Source organism: Musca autumnalis, unplaced genomic scaffold, assembly GCF_047663935.1.
Source record: "Musca autumnalis isolate F117 unplaced genomic scaffold, ASM4766393v1 scaffold_3, whole genome shotgun sequence".
NCBI lineage: Eukaryota > Metazoa > Arthropoda > Insecta > Diptera > Muscidae > Musca > Musca autumnalis.
Window position 1 is genome coordinate 9958888 of NW_027411866.1, and position 24799 is coordinate 9983686.

A 24799-nucleotide genomic window follows, 5' to 3' on the forward strand; every position below is an offset into this window, starting at 1 on the left:
CAGGAGACCGGTTTAGTTGTTTATGTACCTCGTCGTCCGGCTTTTAATGATTAATTAGTGGACTGTACTCTTTAGGGTACCTTTGTACTTGTTGGGCACTACATGGGACATTCTGTGTCTTCTCTAGTTCAGTTGTTAGACTACCTATTCCTTCAACTTAAGTATGGATTCTATGGACTTCAATTCGTCTGAATAGAACGCGTTTCCCTCTAAGTTTTTTTTTTTTTTTAATTCGGTGGTCCATCAACTTGTTTTGTTTGTTTGCTTGTGGACATTTGAAAGTTTCCAGTGAGTCTATAAAGGCTGATGAGTCCTTAAACTCTTCTATAGACTCTATGATTCTATTAGCAAGTCAGGAGACCGGTTAAGTTATCACATCATCATATCACAACAACATCTTCATCTCTACAATACACATAAGTCAATAGTCTGGATGATCACAATGGACCTCAAGGTCTCCGAGTGGAGTGGCTGCCAGCATGGCAGTTATGCATCCTAAACCTAACCTAAGTTATTTATGTGCCCTGAACCATCATTTCGACGCCCGAATTTTATGGATCACCCATATTTGTACTTGTTGGGACATTCTGTGTCTTCTCTGGTTCATGTGTTAGGCTCTCTAATTCTGCAACTTATCTCAATGGATAATAGGGACTTCGTGGTACATCCTTTTCAATTCGTCCACACAGAATGTCTGTCCCTCTAAGTTCAAGTCGTCTATGTTAACTAGTATTCCACTCGTCCTTACATTTAATAATCAACCAGTCAACCAGCATACTTTAGACCATCTGTGCCCTTCGTTGGGCGCCAAAGGAGACCTTTTGTAACTACTTACCTTTTTTTCATTTCTTCCTTTCCAGGTTTATGGCGGTCAGCACATAACCACACCGCTTACCATACAATCCATCAAAGTCCTCAAGGATCTGCAAATCCTTGGCATTGTGAATGGTAATAAAAATCTAAGTGATGTTGCCACATTGGAAGAGAATTTGGAATTGCAATCACCGGTCTATTTCCATTCGCTCTATAGTCCTCAAGTAATAACCCAAGATTTAGTGACCGGCATTGACTTGGATAAATGGTTTCGTTCCACCCTCAAGGCCAGCTCTTTGGAGAAGCAGTACATAATGGGAAATTGGTCTGCAAGGAGTTTAACGGTGCGAAGGGATAACAATGAGTATCAATATCCCGTATTTCAGGAATATGATCCTTGGACTTATGATCAGTTTATGAGATATAGAAGAGGATTGTCGAAGGGGGAGGATGATAAGGAGCTATGCCAAATGTTAAAGAAAATCTGGTTGAAAATTGAATTGAAATCGTTGGTGGTTAAATATGTGGAGGAAAGCTTCTTCATGGAAGTGGATAGCTTGAGAATATTGGAGAATGTTATTGGAAAGCGTAGAAAATTCTTCTTTATGCCAAATTCTGGGCAACACTATCTGCTGCTCAATGAAGAATGTACTTCTAGGATATATTTGTGGATGCCTCAGGAGCGGCGTTTCAAGTATCTGCATTATTATGATTCTGGGCCCATAGCGGAAGTGATGGTTCTGCCCAATCCAAATTCAACGGAATTGCAATTCATAACAAATTATGAGAGTACCGAACACCTAAATTGCTCCCTAGGCAAAGGTGTTACCGTGTGGAACTTGAGAGACAATGAAACCTCTCCCGAAAGATTTTATTTTGAAGATGTTTGGGATATGCAGCGATCCAACAACTCGGGGATATCTATTTTGGTTTTGAACCGAGATGTGGTTCGCGAACTAGACTTGGCCACCTTTGAGACGCTGCGTAAATGGAAGATCCAGTTTAAGGAACGTTTGCCTAATAAAAATTATCGTTTTGTGAAACTGTCCAACAGTTGTCCGTGTCTCTTGGTCACAAATGGTGTGGAAATTGTGCCACTCACCGAAATCAAAAGGAAATCGAAAATAAAGAAAAATGTGGGCAGTGATGATGCGGATGATAAGGAAGACGATGATGCACCTTCGTATGTCCAATTACCCTCAACTTTGGAGCTCTTTGAATATGAAAGCATTTCGGTGTTGAGACCCAATGAATCGGTGACAAATATCCTAAGGTTCTCCGACTTTCCATGGATCCTTGAGCGCATGCTGATGGATTTGAGTAGCAAACTAAACCAGCAAATCAATATTACCCAGCTGAGCATACCAGAATCGGATCTCTTTGATGAATATTTAATACCCGACTTTGTGGGCATCATGGAGGAATTGGAACATCAAACAATTTATGAAAAGGACTTGCTGAACATAAGCTCCGCAAATGTATCACTACCCGAAACTCCTGGCCAGGTCTTAACTGCCCATGTTGTGCAAATTGTGTGGCCTTTTGCCGAGGAGTTACAGGAAATGCAGTTGCACATCAATGAAACCCTTAACTCCACACTATATGGGGAGATTAAAAATTCTCTGGCTTCTTTTATAGCCTCCGTTTTAAAGGAAGCCAATGGTAACAAATCACAAGATCACTCGGAGGACCTCTTTAGAGTCATAGAAACTATTCGGCAATTTGATAAGGTATTACATGGTTTTCTAAAGGACCTCAAAAACACCACTTGGGATCATGGCCCTGAAGATACCGATAAAATGTTGTACTCCTCCTCAAATCTCAAGGAGCGAATATTTACCAAAATCCCTCTTAGTCACAATAACAAAGCTTTACGGACTCCTGAACTAATCTCTCTACAAGTGGGCAGCATAAACAACTCCCGACCTCTATTGGCATTGACGAAAATTTCCTTTCCCACTCTTATACCCGGTCAAGATTCGGCCATATACCTATATGAACAAGATTTCCAGGACAACCCCCTGCAAATTATCAATGCCCAGGATCCTCACTCTTTGATAGAGTTTCGCCTAAAACAGGAGACACTCCTCATGTTCATCGACAACTGTTGTGAAGTACAAATATGGCGTTATCGCGGTACTCAGGGTTTTGTCCTGTTTGCCAAACTTTCCGAGGACAAAGAGATTCAACAGATTGAGGCTATGAGCCTACCTAATGCTGAAGGTGTAATGAAACATTATTTGGTTATGTTGACGGGAAATAAATTGAAATTTAATGAAATTGTTGTACAGGGAATTACGCAAGCTCCTCCGCCATTACCATGCCCCTGAGAGGTTGTGGCGAGGTTTCAAAAGTTTGTAATGTATAGAACTTTGTAATTTTTTTAAAAGATTTGTAAATAAAAAATAAATCTCTTCATTGTTTATAATTCGGTACGGAATCTTTTGATAAAAATCTATAAACTCCGAGGAGGAAACTCATAAGGCCAGAACAGAATCAATCATAGCTTGCTTTGCCTGCTTCCCAAATGTCAAATTATAAAGGAATGCCAGAGCCTCCTAAAGGAGAACGCAGGCGGATTTGCAAAGAGGCTCTGTCATTCCTTTATAATTTGACATTTGGGAAGCAAGCAAAGCAAACGACGATTGATTCTGTTTTGGCCTATACCCCTAATAAAACGAGAAAGAAATGAAGGCAGTCTGTTTGGGTCTTGACTGGTGAGAAGAAGGGGGGCTTTTTGACAAGAGTAACGAAGTCTGTTTAAATAGACAAGCAGAAGGGAGTCATCAGAGAAGAGCGAAACAGAGTTTATACTGACAAGCGGAAGGGTGTCATTTCAGTAACAGGGAGTCCTTATCTTTAGGGGCATTTTATGTAATAGAAGACCTCCGTAGGTGTCTTCTATAGAATACAAGACCTCCGTAGGGGTCTTCTATAGAATGGAAGACCTCCGTAGAATAGAATACCTCGGTAGGGGTGTTCTATAGAATAGAAGACCTCGGTAGGGGTGTCCTATAGAATACAAGACCTCCGTCGAGGTCTTCTATAGAATACAAGACCTCCGTAGGGGTCTTCTATAGAATACAAGACCTCCGCAGTGGCCTTCTATAGAATACAAGACCTCCGTAGGGGTCTTCTATAGAATACAAGAACTCCGTAGGGGTCTTCTATAGAATAGAAGACCTCCGTAGAATAGAATACCTCGGTAGGGGTCTTCTATAGAATAGAAGACCTTGTTAAGGGTCTTCTATAGGATAGAACACCTCGTTAAGGGTCTATTTTATAGAAGACGCCTAACGAAGTCTTCTATTCTATAGAAGACGCCTACCGAGGTCTTCTATTCTATAGAAGACGCCTACCGAGGTCTTCTATTCTATAGAAGACCCCTACCGAGGTCTTCTATTCTATGGAAGACCCCTACCGAGGTCTTCTATTCTATAGAAGACCCCTACCGAGGTCTTCTATTCTATAGAAGACCCCTAGCTAGGTCTTCTGTTGTATAGAAGACCCCTAGCTAGGTCTTCTGCTTTATAGAAGACCCCTACCGAGGTCATCTGTTGTATAGAAGACCCCTACCGAGGTCTTCTATTCTATAGAGGACCCCTGCCGAGGTCTTCTGTTCTATGGAAGACCCCTACCGAGGTCTTCTGTTCTATAGAAGACCCCTACGGAGGTCTTCTATTCTATAGAAGACCCCTACGGAGGTCTACTATTCTATAGAAGACCCCTACGGAGGTCTTCTATTCTATAGAAGACCCCTACGGAGGTCTTCTATTCTATAGAAGACCCCTACGGAGGTCTTCTATTCTATAGAAGACCCCTACGGAGGTCTTCTATTCTATAGAAGACCCCTACGGAGGTTTTCTATTCTATAGAAGACCCCTACGGAGGTCTTCTATTCTATAGAAGACCCCTACGGAGGTCTTCTATTCTATAGAAGACCCCTACGGAGTTCTTCTATTCTATAGAAGACCCCTAAAGATGTCTTCTATTCTATAGAAGACCCCTCCCGAGGTCTTCTATTCTATAGGAGACCCCTACGGAGGTCTTCTATTCTATAGGAGACCCCTACGGAGGTCTTCTATTCTATAAAAGACCCCTACCGAGGTCTTCTATTCTATAGAAGACCCCGACGGAGGTCTTCTATTCTATAGAAGACCCCGACGGAGGTCTTCTATTCTATAGAAGACCCCGACGGAGGTCTTCTATTCTATAGAAGACCCCTACGGAGGTCTTCTATTCTATAGAAGACCCCTAGCGAGATCTTCTATTCTATAGAAGACCCCTAGCGAGACCTTCTATTCTATAGAAGACCCCTAGCGAGACCTTCTATTCTATAGAAGACCCCTACCGAGGTCTTCCATTCTATAGAAGACCCCTACCGAGGTCTTCTATTCTATAGAAGACCCCTACCGAGGTCTTCTATTCTATAGAAGACCCCTACCGAGGTTCTATTCTATAGAAGACCCCTACCGAGGTCTTCTATTCTATAGAAGAACCCTACCGAGGTCTTCTATTCCATAGAAGACCCCTACGAAGGTCTTCTATTCTATAGAAGACACCGACGGAGGTCTTCTATTTTATAGAAGACACCGACGGAGGTCTTCTATTTTATAGAAGACACCGACGGAGGTCTTCTATTTTATAGAAGACCTCTACGGAGGTCTTCTATTCTATAGAAGACCTACGGAGGTCTTCTATTCTATAGAAGACCCCTAGCGAGACCTTATATTCTATAGAAGACCCCTACCGAGGTCTTCTATTCTATAGAAGACCCCTACCGAGGTCTTATATTCTATAGAAGACACCTACCGAGGTCTTCTATTCTATAGAAGACACCTACCGAGGTCTTCTATTCTATAGAAGACCCCTACCGAGGTCTTCTATTCTATAGAAGACCCCTACCGAGGTTCTATTCTATAGAAGACCCCTACCGAGGTATTCTATTCTATAGAGGAATTCTATTCTTTAGAAAAACCATACCGAGGTCTTCTATTCTATAGAAGACCCATATGGAAGTTTTCTATTCTATAGAAGACCCCTAAAGAGGTCTTCTATTCTATAGAAGACGCCTCCCGAGGTCTTCTATTCTATAGGAGACCCCTACGGAGGTCTTATATTCTATAGAAGACCCCTACGGAGGTCTTCTTTTCTATAGAAGACACCTAACGAGGTCTTCTATTCTATAAAAGACCCCTAACGAGGTCTTCTATTCTATGGGATAGGGGTCTTCTATAGAATAGAAGACATCGGTAGTGGTCTTCTATAGAATAGAAGGCCTCGGTAGGGGTCGTCTATAGAATAGAAAACCTCGGTAGGGGTCTTCTATAGAATAGAAGTCCTCGCTAGGGGTCTTCTATAGAATAGAAGACCTCGCTAGGGGTCTTTTATAGAATAGAAGACCTCGCTAGGGGTCTTCTATAGAATAGAAGACATCGTTAGGGGTCTTCTATAGAATAGAAGACATCATTAGGGGTCTTCAATAGTATAGAAGACCTCGCTAGGGATCTTCTATAGTATAGAAGACCTCGGTAGGGTTCTTCTATAGTATAAAAGACCTCCGTAGTGATCTTCTGTAGTAGAGAAGACTTCGCTAGGGTTATTCCGTAGGGGTCTTCTATAGAATAGAAGACCTCCGTAGGGGTCTTCTATAGAATAGAAGACCTCGCTAGGGGTCTTCTATAGAATAGAAGACCTCGCTAGGGGTCTTCTATAGAATAGAAGACCTCGCTAGGGGTCTTCTATAGAATAGAAGACCTCGCTAGGGGTCTTCTATATTATAGAAGACCTCGGTAGGGTTATTCTGTAGTATAAAAGACCTCCGTAGTGATCTTCTGTAGTAGAGAAGACTTCGCTAGGGTTATTCCGTAGGGGTCTTCTATAGAATAGAAGATCTCGCTAGGGGTCTTCTATAGAATATGAGGTTTCGCTAGGGGTCTTCTATAGAATATTAGACCTCCGTTGGTATTCTATAGAATTTAGAATAGGAGACTTCCGTAGGGGCCTTCTATATACTAGAAGACCTCCTTAGGGGTCTTCTATAGAATAGGAGACCTCCGTAGGCTCTTCTATAGAATAGAGGACTTCCGTAAAAGGCCTCGGTATGGGTCTTCTATAGAATAGACGACCTCCGTAGGGGTCTTTCTTCTATAGAATAGAAATAGAAAACCTCGGTAAGGGTCTACTATAGAATATAAAATATCGGTAGGCGTCTTATATAGAATAAAAGAATGGGGTAGGAGTCGCCCATGTGATAGAAGACCTTAGCAGGGAGCTTCTGTAGAATAGAAGACCTCCGTAGCGGTCTTTTATAAAATAGAAGACCTCCGTAGGATCTTCTATAGACCTCCGTAGGAGTCTTCTATAGAATAGAAGGCCTCATTAGGGGTCTTCTATAGTATACGATACCTCCGTAGGGGTACTCTATGTAATAGAAGACCACGGTAGGGGTCCTCTTTAGAATAAGAGACCTCCGTATGAGTTTTCTATAGAGTAGGAGACATCTGTAGGCGTCGTCTTCTATTGAATAAAAGACCTCCATAATTGTCTTCTAAAGAGTTGAAAACCTCCGTACAAGTCTGCTTTAGAGTTGAGAACCTTCTTGAGATTTCCTTATAAGTCTTCTGTAGAATAGAAATTGATACTCCTCTTACTTTCTTCTATCTTCTCCTACGGAATATACATTTTGTATTTTTTTTTTATTTTATTATTTATTAAAAATCTTTATTTTATTTCTAATTTGTTTATTTAATTACCATAAAAATCAGCCTTACCACTATCCTTATATAAAAATAATTCGTTAAAAAAAATGTGACTTTCTCTTACACTGATCTTTTTTTCGCTCTCTTAAAATTTAAATTTGTTTTTATTTTTTGTAAAAAAATGTTTTTTTTATAAAATTAATAAATATTACTATGAAACTAATAATTGCAACAACAAAAAATTCCACTAGATTGCTTAGTAGGGCTCCCCACAAGAAGCCACCGGTTGAAGCGGACCTTCCTTAGTAAAACTTAAATTGAAGAAAATATATTTACAAGTTCTGTATTCTGTCGACATTAAACTAAAGACTAAACCATAGCTACCCTGTTCTTCTATTTCTTAAATCTAAGGTATTTTAACTGGTAAAAATAGGCGAGGATCACCAATTTTAGGACTTAATCTTACCACCACCTGATCATCACCGTCACCCACCTCCAGGAAGCTGTTCCAATCGGCCAAAAAATAGAAACCATTTTTCTTTTTGGGTGGTGGTGGTGATTCGGTGACGGGATCAGGACCAAAGGAATCTTCCAAATCGGCCAGGGAGCCATTGCGGGGTTCTTCTGTTGTGGTGCTGGTGGTAGTGGTGCTACTTGTGGTTGCTTCCACAGCAGGACTTGGTGTTACCTCATCTATATTGAGATTTAATTGGACTCTTGTGGGATTTGCCACATTCGAGTCTTGTGTCACTGGACTAGTGGCCTCTGTAGATTCATCGCTTTGCCTTCGTGTTTTTATGCTGTCAACTTCAGGTTTTTGAGTTCTCTTCAGGGACTCCAAATAGGCCGCATCCGCCTTCCTTAGCAATTTGTCGTTTCCGCTAATGTTTAGTTTCTGTAACTCTTCGAGATTTTTAATCAATCTCTGCAATTCACTTAGGTTTTGGGTAAGATCAAGTTCAGGTTCTTTTGTTGTGGATTCTGGTTGTTGTTCACTGGGCAACACTCCTTCCGGCAGGGCCATTTGATAATTAAATTCACTAAAATCAGCCACCATATCGTCTGTATCCTCACGATCGGCAAACTCCAAATCGTCTATGTTTTCATCACTTCGGCGACGGAATCCCTCACCGGCTGGAAATTCCGTGGAAACACCAATTTGAGTAGCTGCCCGCTTAATGGCAGCTTCGATAATTTTTGTGGCACTGAAGACGGGCTTTTCCACAGTGCTTTCTGTGGTGGTTTTGGGTGGCCTGGGCACCAGGGACTTCATGGTGGTCAGAGAAAACACAGCTGTCTTTTCAGAGATCTTTTCCTCATCTGGAGATTCTGTGGTGGCCCGGAAAACAGGTCTTAGGTTGGCCAAATCCAAGGGTTTGCTTAACTCTAAGCTTGTGGGGGGTTTTTCAAATTTGGTCTCCAATTTCTCTGTCAATTCCTTGGGCAGACTTATGCCCAACTTCTTTAGTTCCTGGGCATTGTTGAGCAGTTTTTGTAACTCCTCCAAATCCATTTTCTCCTTGGCCACAACTTTGTTGACCTCCAGGGGACCTTTGGTGGCCACAAATCTTGGCGGTTCTTTGGTCACGGTTTTGTGAATCATTGGCGGTTGGAGATCCTTGTAGGCAGTGCCCTCCTCATAGGGTTGGGCATAGACAATTTCTTTCAATACTTCACTGGAAGTTTGGGGATCTTTGGGAAGTTGCTTTTTGGGTACATAAGGTCTTTCCAAGGTTTGCTTGTAGGTTGGTAAGTCCAGGCGCAAATCATCTGCCTCAGTTTCCTTTAATAACATTTCCTCAAACTCTTTGTAGCTGCTAACTTTGGGTGGCACCACATTCTCCTCATAGGTCATCTTGTGATTGGGATACACAATTTGGGCCCCATTTAGCTTCTGAACATTTTGTGTCCTTTGCGAAGCGGCACTAAGCAGCGCCGAGGGTGCCTGTGTCACTTCCCGTTCATTTTTGCTGCGTGGATTGGGTGTGGGCAAATTTATCCTTACCCTTTCCAACTCCTGCACCTTGCTAAGCAGTTTCTGGAGTTGTACAAATTCATTGGCATCCACCTGCGACAGGCTACTACCCGATCCAGTATCATTGGTGATGTCTATAATCCTCTGGGCAAAGTTTTGCGAACGTTTGGTGGTGGTATCGTACAGCTCCTCGTAGGCCTTGGCTGCAGTGGCCTTGGTGGATATTTCTACCTCACCATATTGGGCCCTTTGCTGGGCCTGTTCCACTTGATTGTAAAGGGTCCTTAAATTGGCAAAATCGTTTACGGGCAGGCGATAATCATCCGCTTGGGGAGCCTTTACGTTACGTGTTGTGAAGCCGAGTAGTGGTGGAAGGGGAGTATCCGTGGCCCGGGGTGCTACAGGTTGACTGTTTAGCCTTTCTAGTTGTTGTACCCTGTTGATGAGTTCCTGAAGCTGTAATTGATCAGCTGATTGCTTTTTGGGTCTCTCTTCATCGAAGTTACGCACCACAGGTCGAGGAGTGGTTGTTGTCGTCGTCGATGTGGTGGTGGATGTTGTGGTTGTTGGCGGCGGTGGAGGTGGTGTTGTGGTAGTAGTTGTTGTAGTCGTTGTAGTGGTGGTGGGAGCAGGTGTTGTGGTTGTTGTACTGCTTGTAGAGGTGGTGGTGGTTGTACGACTATTGGCCCTATCTAATTCTTTGAAATATTTCTGCAATTCCACCAATTCATTGAGCGAAGGTCCCGGCCTCCTTGTGGTACTTGTGGTGCTGGTGGAGGTTGTTGTGCTGGGTTTTTGTTGTTGCTGCTGCCTAGCCTTGGCCTGATTGAAAAGCTTTTCCAATTCACTATCATCAGTTAGGAGTTTGCGCAACTGCCATATATCTGTGGGTCCCAATTGGGCATCCGAATTTCCGGCAGGTCTCTTGGTGGTAGTTGTGGTGGAAGTGGTCGTGGGTTTCTTGGTGGTCCTTTGCTCCTGGGCTTGCAATTGTTGTAGAACCAGCTGAAGTTGTTGCAAGTCAGGTTGGGAACCAGGTTGTCTTTGGCTCACCTGTTGCTGTAGCAGCAACAATTGTTGCTGTGGTGTCAAGGCCTGGAATTTTGCCAAAGAATGCACTGCCGCTGGGGGTCTGGTGGTGGTTGTAGTCGTTGTTGGCTTGGTGGTTGTCCTGGCATTGGCCCTTTCGGCTGCCTGCAGTTGCTGCAAGACCAATTGCAATTGTTGTAGATCCGGTTGGGTTTGACCTTGTCTAACCTGTTGTTGTAACTGCAATAAATGTTGTTGGGGTGTGAGTCCCGCTGCTGCAAAGCGATTACCCAAGGTTTGTGCCTCCACTGAAGGCGATGTGGTGGGAGCTGGTGTAATGGCGGTCACTTGCCGTGATGCCTGACCGCTACTACCCTTGGGGGTTGGTGTTACACCGCTGCGTAAGGCCGTTTGGGGTTTCACTTGCAAATTCTCCAATTCCTGTAAATTCTTCAGCAGCTGACTTAGCTGATCTGTCTGAGAACTTTCGGTTTGATGATTTCCCTGGCTACCAAAGTTGATATCAAAATTGGGATCTATGCGTCGACGTGGCTTCTTGGGTTCTATGAGCAGAGGTTCTCCATTTGTTATCAAAGGTTGGGGAGTTGTGGTGGTTGTAGTAGTAGAGGTAGTGGTGGTGGTACTGGTTGTTGTGGGCCTAGCGGTGGTTGCTGGCCTGGGCCTGGGTGTGGTTATCACAGCCTTGGGATTCAAATTCAATCTCTCCAATTCCCTTAGATTCTCCAAGAGCTTTGACAATTCCGTTTCACTGCTGCTGCCTCCAGAGGCACTCTTTTTCGCCTTTACATGACTGCCAGAGGGAACCTTGGCTGTGGCCACCTCACTACCCTCACTTAATTGTTCCAGGGCATTTTGTGTGGTCGATGAGGCCTCATTCTTTTTAATGGCCTTCCTCTTCCTACCACCAACAATGCCGAATCTGGTCAAATAACCCTCAACCTCAGGTTTTACTCGGATTTCCTCACCAATATTCAAAGGTTTGAACATGGAATAGGCATCGGGTTTGATTCTTGGAGCCAGGCTCTGCTGCCTTAGGCCCTTCAAATCAGCCACACTGACCACCTGCGGCACTTGGGCACTTTCCGCAGCATAGTAATCATCAAAAACATTTCTGTGCCTGGATTGGGTTTGACTTACAATACCCATGGACTCTAAGATATCGGCCATCGGTTTTATGGTCGAGGTGGATGGAGTTCCCTTCCTCTGTCTATCCAAGGCCAGTTTAAGGAACTCCACATCTTTGGCACTGTAGTGGCTGCTGAATCTCTGGCCCGGCTTGGGTGTTTGATTGTCATAGGCATGGTTGGAGGGGAAATCTGTGGCCAAGGGTTTGAAGGGCACCACATCTGCGGAGGGAGTCATACGATATAGTACTGGGGGAGGATTGGCGGGATGATAGGTTGTGGGATTGAGGGACATACCTTGAGGATGTTTCACAACAAAGTTGGGTTTATAGGTTGTGGGATCCACAAGACCCACCGGTATGGGTTCCATTTTACCTTCATTTTGTCCTGAAGGTGTGAGAAATTGAATGGGCTGGTGAGAGGAATAGGAATCAATGACCTTGGTTACCGGAGGACGGGTAAAAAGTTCCTGCAAAACATGAGAATGGAAAATTATTAAAATTCCTTTTGAGGAGAAAAAATTTTGAGAATTTAGAAACCTGTAAATTTTCCTCGGTGTTGTTATCTGTATTGTAGGGCAAAACCAGCATAAGGGCACGCATGCTATCAGCTCTCACCTTATCTCCAGCCGCCAGACTTTTTTGGTATTCTTCGCGGGTTACCTTTTCATAGAGTTCCTCAATTTCACCTCTGAAAGTAAGACAAACGCTTTGTTAGGGCAAATATGTTGCGGGGCTAGGACCTACCTTGTTAATCTGGGCAAACTGGGATCTGAGTTCAAGATTTGTTGCACCTCATTTATGGTTTCTTCCAGGGCTTCAGGGGCATCCAAATACGAAGAACGTTCCACTTGTTGCAGCAAACGGGCCCTCAAGTCATTTCTGGCCGACAAACTGGGATAGGCCCACACTAATTGGGGTATTAAGGTACAAAGCAGCAGTGACCACATCATGGGTGGTATTATTTTGAGAGGATGTCTCATGGCAAATGCTGGAATGAAAAACAAACAGAATATCCATTAATAACCTGAAACAAGTTTCATATCTTAAAAACTGCCACACAAAGTTTTGTAATGGCATTTGGAAAGGATCCTCGGCAATCTATGCAATTAACTCATCATCATCGTTGTGGTCATAGCTTGGATTATTTTGCTTACAACTTGTTTTATATAATACCTCTCTCCGGTTCATTCGCTTATTCTCTGGCTAAAATTATTGAAAATTGCAACTGCTTAATTATAGTCTATGGCTTAAGAGCCACCAGCCATCAGACATTACAATTAGCCATAGAAAGGAAACAGGTTCAAGTGAGGCTAATCATAACCATGTCAACCAACACTTTGCTTAGTTACATTTTGTAATAGTGACAGGAAAACAAGCGGGTTGACACCAAACAAGCAAACAAACTATTATTGCCATGGGAATATCCGCAAGGGAAACATAAAAGCACGTTGAATATTTCTACGCAAAGGAAGGGTATGTCCGGTCAATCGGAGACAAGAAATTTAAATATCAAATTCATAAAATCCTCATAAACTCAATAGTTTTTTTTTTTAGAAAAATTATAAGGAGAACTTTCATTCTACAGAAGAAGATGCCTGTAGAAGTATTTTACTAAATTTGGACATCAACTTCTATGGCTTAGACAATTATCGAACCCCTGAACACGAATTTCCCTACAAACAAGATGAAGCGCCAACCATCGAATAAAAATTCCGCTAAGCCACTTACTGACGATTTTACACGAATTGGAGAATTTAAAGTAAGCTCATAAAAGACCTACGTTGTGGTGTAGCACCGACCTCTAAGCGTAGTAATGTGCAGACATCCCGACAAGTGGCTTCCACTACAAATCAAATGGTCAGAATTACACTAGAATCTTCAATCTCGGCCTTAGTAGAGCCACAATCCGTAGGCAGTCATCGCTTTACCGCAGCGGATCTCGCTTCCCAACATCATTTACTGTAACTGCAGCAGAATATCATACAAGAGCAGACCCAAACGGAATTTATACAATTGCAGGAACTGCAGGCAACTAAAGCCTAAAAGAGAATCAACGTTTGAGTAAGGTCTTGCGTCATTTTGGCCGTTTTTACACTGTGTGTGCTGAAATACCAAATTAATTTGAATCATATGCCGGCAAAAACATCTACGCTGTACTTTGGTGTAGGCATTGCCCTGTTGTTGTTTTTGTCAGTGCCCAACGCGAAACTTTACTTAAACGTTGATTCTGTTTTCGGCTTAAGAGATCTAGTTCCAAGACAAGCACCACTCCAACAACGGCATCTACTATTCCACCACAAAACTTGACAATAAACCCACTACAGCAACCAAGTAACCTGAACAACATTTGGACCTTCAACTGAGATGCACAGATACATACATATATGACAGCTACTCCAGGATGATAGCAATTTAAAGAAGTTATCAATTAGCCAAACTTAAGTAACAACAACAGAAAAAGGAGTGATCCACAACAGAGAGTTAGGCGTGGTCAGACGTTTGTGTCTGACTTTACAACAATTACAGACAGCCAAGGAAGCTAATTCCAAGACAGGAACCAATCTAGCAGCGACATCTACTACCCCACCAAAAGACCTACCAAGAAACCCACCACAGCAACCAAGTAACCTGCAGATTTGAACCTTTATTTGAAGCACACAGATATATAACAGCTACTTAAGGAGCAACATCCGCAAAAACCGTACTCCACAACCTCCACCATTTCACTATTACAATAAAGTCGGCTTCTTCTCCTAGTAAATTGATCGGTTTGCAGAAAATTTACCTTGAATTAGATGGGCCTATAGTCGACTAGCATAACAGCATCACAACATTTGAGCACTAAAGGAGATATTCTACTCATTAAACTAAAAAGGAACCCGCCCTCACATTGATTCCATTTTTGATATGAACTTTGGTAGCCAGGGTAATCATCAAACTGATATTCTCACAACGAGCAGCTAAGTCAGCTACTGAAAAAAATACAAAAATTGGAGAAATTGCAAGTGAAATCCCAAACAGTGCAGCAGCTCGCACCACATCGGCTTCAGTGGCGACACAAACCTGGAAAAAACGTGCAGCAGCAGGTCTCACACCCCAACAACATTTACTGCAGTTACAACAACAGGTTAGACAAGACCAAAACCAACCGGATCTTCAACAATTCCAATTTATTTTGAAATAGCTGAGACAACTCCACCACCAAAATAACCACCAAGCCGGCATTATCTCCAGCACCAGTGCTTTGTGTAAATTTCAGGCTACAGCAGTCAGGTTCCTCACCTACCTTACAGCAACATCAGCAGGTTCTACAACAATTGAAGGCCTATAAGCAATGGGTCGCCAAAAATACCACAACCTCTTTCACAACACTTCCATTAAGGTTGCAGGAAATATGTATGATCAACTGGGGATTCAGAGGTATAGAGGAAATTTTTATAATTAACAGGGTCCCTGGCGATCACTTAACAGATAATGGTGAATTGAAAAAGCCTTTCAATCAAGCCACCGTGGTGGTAAACACGTCCACTTTGCACTCAGAAGCTCTGCGGTTCAATCTCTGAGGAGAACAAAAAATTTTTCGTCGATTACAAATCCCCTCAGAGTAATGTTAGCTTGCATTTCCTGAGTATGTCAGACATTAACCACTTCTATACAAGTCGTGTCGTAAGACATCCTGTTCAGACTCGGCGATAAAAAGATGGCCCATACCAACAAAACCTAGCACCATAACCTCCACCACCACAAGTACCGGAATTGGAATTTCAGAAATATTTCGAGAAATTATGTGGGGGTAATTGAAGTACCAATACCAAAAGCTCAAACACCACAGCAACTACATCTCCAGATGAGCCCTTGGGTCGTCCACTGTATAGTAGATATGTGCTTGGATCGTCTACTGTAGGGTAGATGGCATATACGGTCCTCTACTGTAGAGTAGATGGCCCGTAGGGTCTCTACTGTTGAGTAGATGACCCATAGGGTCGTCTACTGTAGATTAGATGACCCATAGGGTCATCTACTGTAGAGTAGTTGGCCCATAGGGTCGTCTACTGTAGAGTAAATGACAGGCCCCATGGGTCGTTTACTGTAGAGTAAATGGCAGGCCCCATGGGTCGTCTACTTTAGAGTAGATGGCCCCATGGGTCGTCTACTGTAGATTAGATGGCCCCTTGGTTCGTCTACTGTAGAGTAGATGGCCCATACGGTCGTCTACTGTAGATGGCCCATACGATCGTCTACTGTAGATGGCTAGTAGGTTTGTCTACTGCAGAGTAGATGGCCCGTAGGGTTATCTACTGTAGAATAGATGGTCCTTAGGGTCATCTACTGTAGATTAGATGGTTCCTTGGATCGTCTACTGTAGAGTAGATGGCCCATAGGGTCGTCTACTGTAGAGTAGATGGCCCATAGAATCGTCTACTGTAGAGTAGATGGCCCATAGGGTCGTCTACTGTAGAGTAGATGGCACGTAGCGTCGTCTACTGTAGAGTAGGGTCGTCTACTGTAGAGTAGATGGCCCATAGGGTCGTCTACTGTAGAGTAGATGGCCCATAGGGTCGTCTACTGTAGAGTAGATGGCCCATAGGGTCGTCTAGATGGCCCGTAGGGTCGTCTTCTGTAGAGTAGATGGCCCGTAGGGTCGTCTTCTGTAAAGTAGATGGCCCGTAGGGTCGTCTACTGCAGAGTAGATGGCCCGTAGGGTCGTCTACTGCAGAGTAGATGGCCCGTAGGGTCGTCTACTGCAGAGTAGATGGCCCGTAGGGTCGTCTACTGCAGAGTAGATGGCCCGTAGGGTCGTCTACTGCAGAGTATATGGCCCGTAGGGTTGTCTACTGCAGAGTAGATGGCCCGTAGGGTCGTCTACTGCAGAGTAGTTGGCCCGTAGAGTCGTCTACTGCAGAGTAGATGGCCCGTAGGGTCGTCTACTGTAGAGTGGATGGCTAGTAGGGTTTCTTTAGTGTAGAGTAGTTGGCCCATAGGGTCGTCTACTTTAGAGTAGATGGCTTATAGGGTTTCTTTACTGTAGAGTAGTTGGCCCATAGGGTTGTCTACTTTAGAGTAGATGGCCCATACGAGTTTTTACTGTAGATTAGTTGGCCCATAGGGTCATCTACTGTAGAGTAGATGGCCGATAGGTTGTTTATCTGTAGAGTAGTTGGTCCATAGGGTCATATACTGTAGAGTAGATGGCTCATAGGGTTTTTTACTGTAGAGTAGTTGGCCCATAGGGTCGTCTACTTTAGAGTAGATGACCCATATGGGTCATCTACTCTACAGTAGATGACCCATAGGGGTTTTTAGTTGGCCCATAGGGTCATCTACTGTAAAGTAGATGGTCCATAGGGTTTGTTTTCTGTTCGTCTACGACCCTATGGGCCATCTGCTGTAGATGTCCCACAGGGTCTTCTGTTGTAGGGAAGATGACCTATAGTATCGTCTGCTGTAGAGTTGACGACCCCTACTGTAGACGCCAAAGGGTCCCTTTAAAGTAGATGACCGATTGGATCGTCTACTGTAGAGTAGATGACCAATAGGGTCGTCTACTGTAGAGTAGATGGCCCATAGGGTCGTCTACTGTAGAATAAGTGGCACATCGGTTCTTCTACCTCAGAGTAGATGGCCCATAGGGTCGTCTACTGTAAGTAGATGGCCCATAGGGTCACGATCCGAAGGGTCGGACCGTGAGGTCATCTCACAAAGACCCATTAGTTTTTTTATAGAAGAAGACGATGAGCTCCTCTTCTCATAGAAGGCCATAAGTTCTTTCTGTAGAAAATAATGAGCTCTTCTACTTCTCGTATATATGTATAAAAACGGACTGCAGGTCACTAATAAAGGCGACATTCGACCTGTCTATAAAGACTCCCTTCGGCTCGTCTATAAAGGCTCCCTTATGTTATTTTATAAAGACCCGGCTGCTCGTATATAAATACTTCCTTCGCTCGTCTAAAAGGATCCCATCAGATCGTCTAATCAGACTCCCTTCTACTCGTTCATAAAAACTCCCTCTAGCTCGTCTTCAAGACTCCCTCCCGATTCTCTAGACATACTCTATCCAGATCATCTATAAATATTCCTTTCGGCTCATCTCTAAAAACTCCCTTTGAGTGGTTTATTTAGCCTTTAAGGCATCGGTACATAAAAAGCCCCGCCGGCTGGTTTTCTGCCTTGCTAGTTCGAAATAAATTTTTATAAACATACATTTTCATCTGTCTGGCTGAAGTGCTAATGTAACGATTTGGCCTATACTTTTGATTTAGAAAATATTGTATTCAAACATACTTTAAGTTCGGTTCATTTATCAAGTATCTCCTCCACTAACGTTCGAAAAATTTTACTTAAATGGTGTGTACATCATTCTCATTTATATAAGATCTGGTATTTTCAAAGCAGACCTCATCGTCTTCCATTAGAATACTTCAAGGTCTTCTATAAGAAGTTCTCATGGTCTTTTACAAGAAGACCTCAGATTCGTCTACAACAAGACCTCATATACTTCTATAAGAAGGTCTCATGTTCTTCTAAAGAAGACCTCATGTTCTTCTATGAGAGGACTTTAGGAGCTACTGTATGAGGACCTCGTGGTTTTCTATAAGAAGACTGCATGGCATTCTCTATGCAGATTTGATGGTCTTCTGTATAATGACCTCATGGTTTTCCATAAGAGGACTTCATAGTGGTCTGTATGAAGGCACCAGGGCCTTCTACAAGAGGACCAAACGGCCTTTTATAAGAAAAACTCGTTCATGTTCTTCTTTTAAATACCTCATAGTGTTCTATAGGCATGTTGTCATGTAAGCAGATCTCGTAATCATCTATAAAAAGACTTCATGGTATTCCATAAGGAGACCTAATGGCCTTCTTAAAGAAGACCTCCTTGTCTTCCATACGAAACCCTTATGTTCGTCTAAAAGAAGTCCTTATGGTCTTTTATATGAAGACTTTAAGGTCTTTAATAAGAAGACACCACGTTCTTCTTTAAGAAGACCTCATGATCTTCTGTAAGAATGAACGTTTTTATATGTCCAGAAGTGGTCTGCATAGGAACTTTGTATAGGCGATCAGATGCTAAACTCTTTTGTTAAAAAATGTCGCTCCTATTATTTGCTTAAAAACCGTTGCATTTATTTCATCTTGTCAAGTGTTTGCTCACCAGTTGCCCTCGTCATTTTGACCCCTCCAATGAAGCTAATTGCGAATTGTTGCAAGTGGCAAAGTAATTTGAACTTCCATTTAATAAACTCAAAAAAAAACAACAATAACAACAGCTACACAAACACATTTAATGCCAGCAACATTATGAGCAGTGTGATAGGCAATTACATATTGTTATTCTTTTTAAATTATTGCAGTTGTTTTTTTTTTCATTAGCATTTTTTGTATGCAACTCGCCAGCTCGAACTATGCACCTCTTTCTGTTTTTTGCAATGCCAGTATTCGTGTCAAGGAAATCGAAATTATTAAAACAAATGTTTAAGTATTGTTGTTATAAATTAAAGGTTCCATTAGAGAAAATGTGTTGATTTAATTTCGAGGGTGATTGGATCTCGAAAATTTAAGAAATTTGAAAAGAGACGAGCTGTGGAAAAATTTTTCATAGACTGGCTAAGAACGGAGCTTTCTAGATGAGCTGAAAGACCAGGGAATCTACTGAAGCAAACCGACTACATACAAATTATTCTTTGTTCCTTTCTCTTCAGGAGGTGCTGCTGAGTGTATTTAGCTGTCGGCAAAGCCGACTAATTCTTACATGCAAATAATAACATCAGCAATACAATGCTATGCAAAACTCCCTGAGATCGTCGATAAATTTTTGAAATTTTCAAACACTCCTTTTGAAATGTACCTCCTTTCAAGGAATGTTAATAATTGACACTCATTACAACTCTTTATTGTCTCTATCTCTCCCTGTCTTATGTTAGAAAATTTCGCTATTTAATTTTGTCCCAATTTAAAACATTTTTTTACTTTTTTGCAATAGATCTTCATGAACTACTGTCATTACACTTTGCGGCGCTACTCAACCTAACCTAACCCAACAATTTCGGTAGCTTTTAACCCAAATTTCTCTTTCTTAACAAGAAAAAAACAAGAAACAGACGCACACAAAAATGAAGACATTGTCATTGAAAGATAAGCATTTGTTATCGGTGGGGCACACATCAAAAATTGAGCTCTAAAAAGGTCGTTGTCAACAGCAACAACAACAACAAAGGCAATTAAACATTATTTTATTGTTGATGAACAAATGCTTTGGCAATGACAGGCCATTAATGGTAGCAAAATAATGGGGGAAAGAGAAAGAGTGAGAGCAAAAAATTGAGGAATTTAAACAAAAAAATGCATTTAAATGGCCAATAAAATTAAAATTACATAATTCCAAGAGCAAGCTCACCTGAAATCTACACACACAGGCAAATAGAGAGCAAGCAAAAAAAAAACGATTTAATATGGAAATGAGAAATAACAAAATTTGAACAACCCAAAAATAAACAAAATCCTAATATCCGGAGAAAGAAAAAGTTGTGAATTTTGTAAATTTTTTATTTTAACAACAACCTTTGAATTTGTCGTCATCGTTGTTTGTTTATTTTTTTCACCTCCTTCCGTTATCTGTTAGAGGTGGAGTTTTATAATACAAAAGACTTAAGACACAAACATGCGAAAGCACTAAATCCATATTAAGTGATTTTTGAGTTGTTTAATCAAATTTGCAAATTTTTTCTTGCGGCAGACGCTACCAAAAGCTTGTGTAATAATTTTTGCAAACATCAAATTCCAAATGTTGATAATCGAAAACACAAAATGCACACACAACACATGTTAATTAAAATTTGCAAATTATTATGTTGCCAAAAATGTGATAAGCCACAAAAAACCCACACTCATGAAGCGATAAAATCAAGGGCTAATTTTTTAAAATTTATCAATGACTTGGAAACAGAAACATGCTGATATTCGTAGCCTTTATAGTTGATTAGATGCACAGTATTTATAATCGAGCGGAAAAAACCCATACAGAAAGGGCAAATTTCAAAACAATCCTCCTCAAAGCAAACAAAGCTCAAATTTTCAACTTATGTAAGGGAGATAACAGAAGGAGTTCCATTTAGAAACTGATTTAAGTGTGAAAGAAATATTACCATGAGCACAGTTTGGAGATTTTTAGGGCTTTTCGAACATTATGCAAGAAGCACGGACTTGCTCACGAAGACATTATATTTAAATTTATTTAATTTTTTTAATTAAATTATTTTTTAAAACGAGGAGCTCATGTGCCGTCTACTCTACAGTAGATAGGGTCGTCTACTGTAGAGTATATGGCCCATAGTTTCGTCTACTGTAGAGTCGACGGCCCCTTGGGTCATCTACTGTAGAGTAGATGGCACATACGACCCTATGGGTCATCTACTCTATAGGGTCGGGCCATCTACTCTACAGTATACGACCCTATAAGGCATCTACTCTACAGTATACGACCCTATGGGCCATCTACTCTACAGTAGACCACCCTATGGGACATCTACTCTGCAGTAGACGACCCTATGGGCCATCAATTCTACAGCCATCTACTCGTTAGTAGACGACCCTATGGGCCATCAATTCTACAGCCATCTACTCGTTAGTAGACGACCCTATGGGCCATCTACTCGTTAGTAGACGACCCTATGGGCCATCTACTCGTTAGTAGACGACCCTATGGGCCATCTACTCGTTAGTAGACGACCCTATGGGCCATCTACTCGTTAGTAGACGACCCTATGGGCCATCTACTCTACAGTAGACGACCCTATGGACCATCTACTCTACAGTAGACGACCCTATGGGCCATCTACTCTACAGTAGACGACCCTATGGGCCATCTACTCTACAGTAGACGACCCTATGGACCATCTACTCTACAGTAGACGACCCTATGGGCCATCTACTCTACAGTAGACGACCCTATGGACCATCTACTCTACAGTAGACGACCCTATGGGCCATCTACTCTACAGTAGACGACCCTATGGGCCATCTACTCTACAGTAGACGACCCTATGGGCCATCTACTCTACAGTAGACGACCCTATGGGCCATCTACTCTACAGTAGACGACCCTATGGGCCATCTACTCTACAGTAGACGACCCTATGGGCCATCAACTCTACAGTAGACCACCCTTTGAGTCATCTACTCTACAGTAGACGACCCTATGGGCCACCTACTCTACAGTAGACGACCCTATGGGCCATCTACTCTACAGTAGACGACCCTATGGGCCATCTACTCTACAGTAGACGACCCTATGGGCCATCTACTCTACAGTAGACGACCCTATGGGCCATCTACTCTACAGTAGACGACCCTATGGGCCATCTACTCTACAGTAGACGACCCTATGGGCCATCTACTCTACAGTAGACGACCCTATGGGCCATCTACTCTACAGTAGACGACCCTATGGGCCATCTACTCTACAGTAGACGACCCTATGGGCCATCTACTCTACAGTAGACGACCCTATGGGCCATCTACTCTACAGTAGACTACCCTATGGGCCATCTACTCTACAGTAGACGACCCTATGGGCCATCTATTCTACAGTAGACCAACATATGGGCCACCTTCTCTACAGTAGACGAGCATATGGACCATCTACTCTATCGTAGGCGACCCAAGGGGACATCTACTTTACCGTGGACGACCATATGGGACATCTAATTTACCGTAGATGACCCTATGGTCCAAATACTCTACAGTAGACGACCCTATGGACCATCTACTCCACCGTAGACGACCAAGGGGAGCATCTACTCTACAGTTCTACAGTAGACGGCCCTATGTGCCATCTACTCTACAGTAGACGACCCTATGGGCCATCTTCTCTACAGTAGACCACCATATGGGCCATCTACTCTACAGTAGACCACCCTATGGGTCATCTTCTCTACAGTAGACGACCCTGTGGGCCATCTATTCTACAGTTGACGACCATATGGACCATCTACTCTACAGTAGACCACCATATGGGCCACCTTCTCTACAGTAGACGAGCATATGGACCATCTACTCTATCGTAGACGACCCAAGGGGACATCTACTTTACCGTGGACGACCATATGGGACATCTAATTTACCGTAGATGACCCTATGGTCCAAATACTCTACAGTAGACGAACCTATGAGCCATCTACTCTACCGTGGACGACCCTTTGCGCCGTCTACTCTACCGTAGACGACCCTATGGTCCAAATACTCTACAGTAGACGACCCTATGGACCATCTACTCCACCGTAGACGACCCAAGGGGGGCATCTACTCTACAGTTCTACAGTAGACGGCCCTATGTGCCATCTACTCTACAGTAGACGACCATACAGGCCATCTACTCTACAGTAGACCACCCTATGGGTCATCTTCTCTACAGTAGACGACCATATGGGCCATCTACTCTACAGTAGACGACCCAAGGGCCCATTTACTCTACAGTAGACGATCCAAGGGGCCATCTACTCTACAATAGACGACCCTATGGACAATCTACTCTGAGGTAGAAGGACCGATGTTCCATCTACTCTACAGTAGACGACCCAAGGTGCCATCTACTCCACAGTAGACGACCCAAGGGGCCATCTACTCCACAGTAGACGACCCAAGGGGCCATCTACTCTACAGTAGACGACCCAAGGGGCCATCTACTCTACATTAGACGACCCAAGGGGCCATCTACTCTACAGTAGACGACCCTATGGGTCATCTACTCTACAGTAGACGACCCTATGGGCCATATACTCTACAGTAGACGACCCTATGGACCATCTACTCTACAGGATACGACCCTATGAGCCATCTACTCTACAGTAGACGAACATATGAAGCATCTACTCTACAGTAGACGGTCATATGTGCCATCTACTCTACAGTAGACGACCCAAGGGGCCATCGACTCCACAGTAGGCGGTCCTATGGACCTTTTACTCTACAGTAAACCACCATATGGGTCATCGACTCTTCAGTAGACGACCCTATGGACCACCTACTCTACGCTAGACGACCCTATGGGCCATATATTCTACAGTAGACGACCCAAGGGGCCATATATTCTACAGTAGACGACCCAAGGGGCAATCTACTCTATAGTAGACGACCCAAGGGACCATCTACTCTACAGTACACGACCCAAGGGGCCATCTACTCTACAGTAGACGACCCAAGGGGCCATCTGCTCTACCGTAGACGACCCTATGCGCAATCTACTTTACAGTAGACGACCCAAGGGGCCATCTACTCTACAGTAGACGACCCAAGGGGCCATCTACTCTACAGTAGACGACCCAAGGGGCCATCTACTCTACAGTAGACGACCCAAGTGGCCATCTACTCTACAGTAGACGAACCAAGGGGCCATCTACTCTACAGTAGACGACCCAAGGGACCATCTACTCTACAGTAGACGACCCAAGGGGCCACCTACTCAACAGAAGACGACCCAAGGGGCCATCTACTCTACAGTAGACGACCCAAAGGGTCATCTATTCTACAGTAGACGACCCAAGGGGCCATCTACTCTACCGTAGACGCCCCTATGCGCAATCTACTCTACAGTAGACGACCCTATGGGCCATATATTCTACAGTAGACGACCCAAGGGGCCATATATTCTACAGTAGACGACCCAAGGGACCATTTACTCTATAGTAGACGACCCAAGGGGCCATCTACTCTATAGTAGACGACCCAAGGGACCATCTACTCTACAGTAGACGACCCGAGGGGCCATCTACTCTACGGTAGACGACCCTATGGGCCATCTACTCTACCGTAGACAACCCTATGGGCCATCTACTCTACCGTAGACGACCCTATGGGCCATCTACTCTAACGTAGACGACCCTATGGGCCATCTACTCTACCGTAGACGACCCTATGGGCCATCTACTCTACCGTAGACGACCCTATGGGCCATCTACTCTACCGTAGACGACCCTATGGGCCATCTACTCTACCGTAGACGACCCTATGGGCAATCTACTCTACCGTAGACGACCCAATGGGCCATTTACTCTACATTAGGCGACACAAGGGGCCATCTACTCTACAGTAGACGACCCTATGGTCCAACTTCTCTACACTAGACGACCCTATGGG

General features: G+C 43.3%; 2 protein-coding genes across 4 annotated transcripts in view; one reads left to right on the forward strand and one right to left on the reverse strand.

The window, feature by feature from the left end:
• The window catches only part of fs(1)N (female sterile (1) Nasrat), a 38263-nt gene extending 35022 nt beyond the window's left edge, over nucleotides 1-3241 (forward strand). The window contains exon 7 of the mRNA XM_073973591.1: nucleotides 861-3241. Within this exon, the coding sequence (XP_073829692.1) occupies nucleotides 861-3143 (2283 nt within the window). The 3' untranslated portion in view covers nucleotides 3144-3241. The remainder of the gene's footprint in view (nucleotides 1-860) is intronic.
• Nucleotides 3242-7500: 4259 nt separating this feature from the next.
• Nucleotides 7501-24799, reverse strand: part of LOC141397659 (uncharacterized) — a 50511-nt gene continuing 33212 nt past the window's right edge. Inside the window, exons 2-5 of one of the 3 annotated variants that reach the window (XM_073974234.1) lie at nucleotides 12410-12653; nucleotides 12203-12353; nucleotides 11961-12132; nucleotides 7501-11885 (exon numbers count right to left, since the gene is read on the reverse strand). In XM_073974234.1, the coding sequence (XP_073830335.1) occupies nucleotides 7921-11885; nucleotides 11961-12132; nucleotides 12203-12353; nucleotides 12410-12645 (4524 nt within the window). In that variant the 5' untranslated portion in view covers nucleotides 12646-12653 and the 3' untranslated portion in view covers nucleotides 7501-7920. Of the gene's footprint in view, nucleotides 12133-12202; nucleotides 12354-12409; nucleotides 12654-12838; nucleotides 12934-24799 lie in introns of those variants that run through there. The other 2 variants (XM_073974233.1, XM_073974232.1) reach the window with 2 other exon arrangements.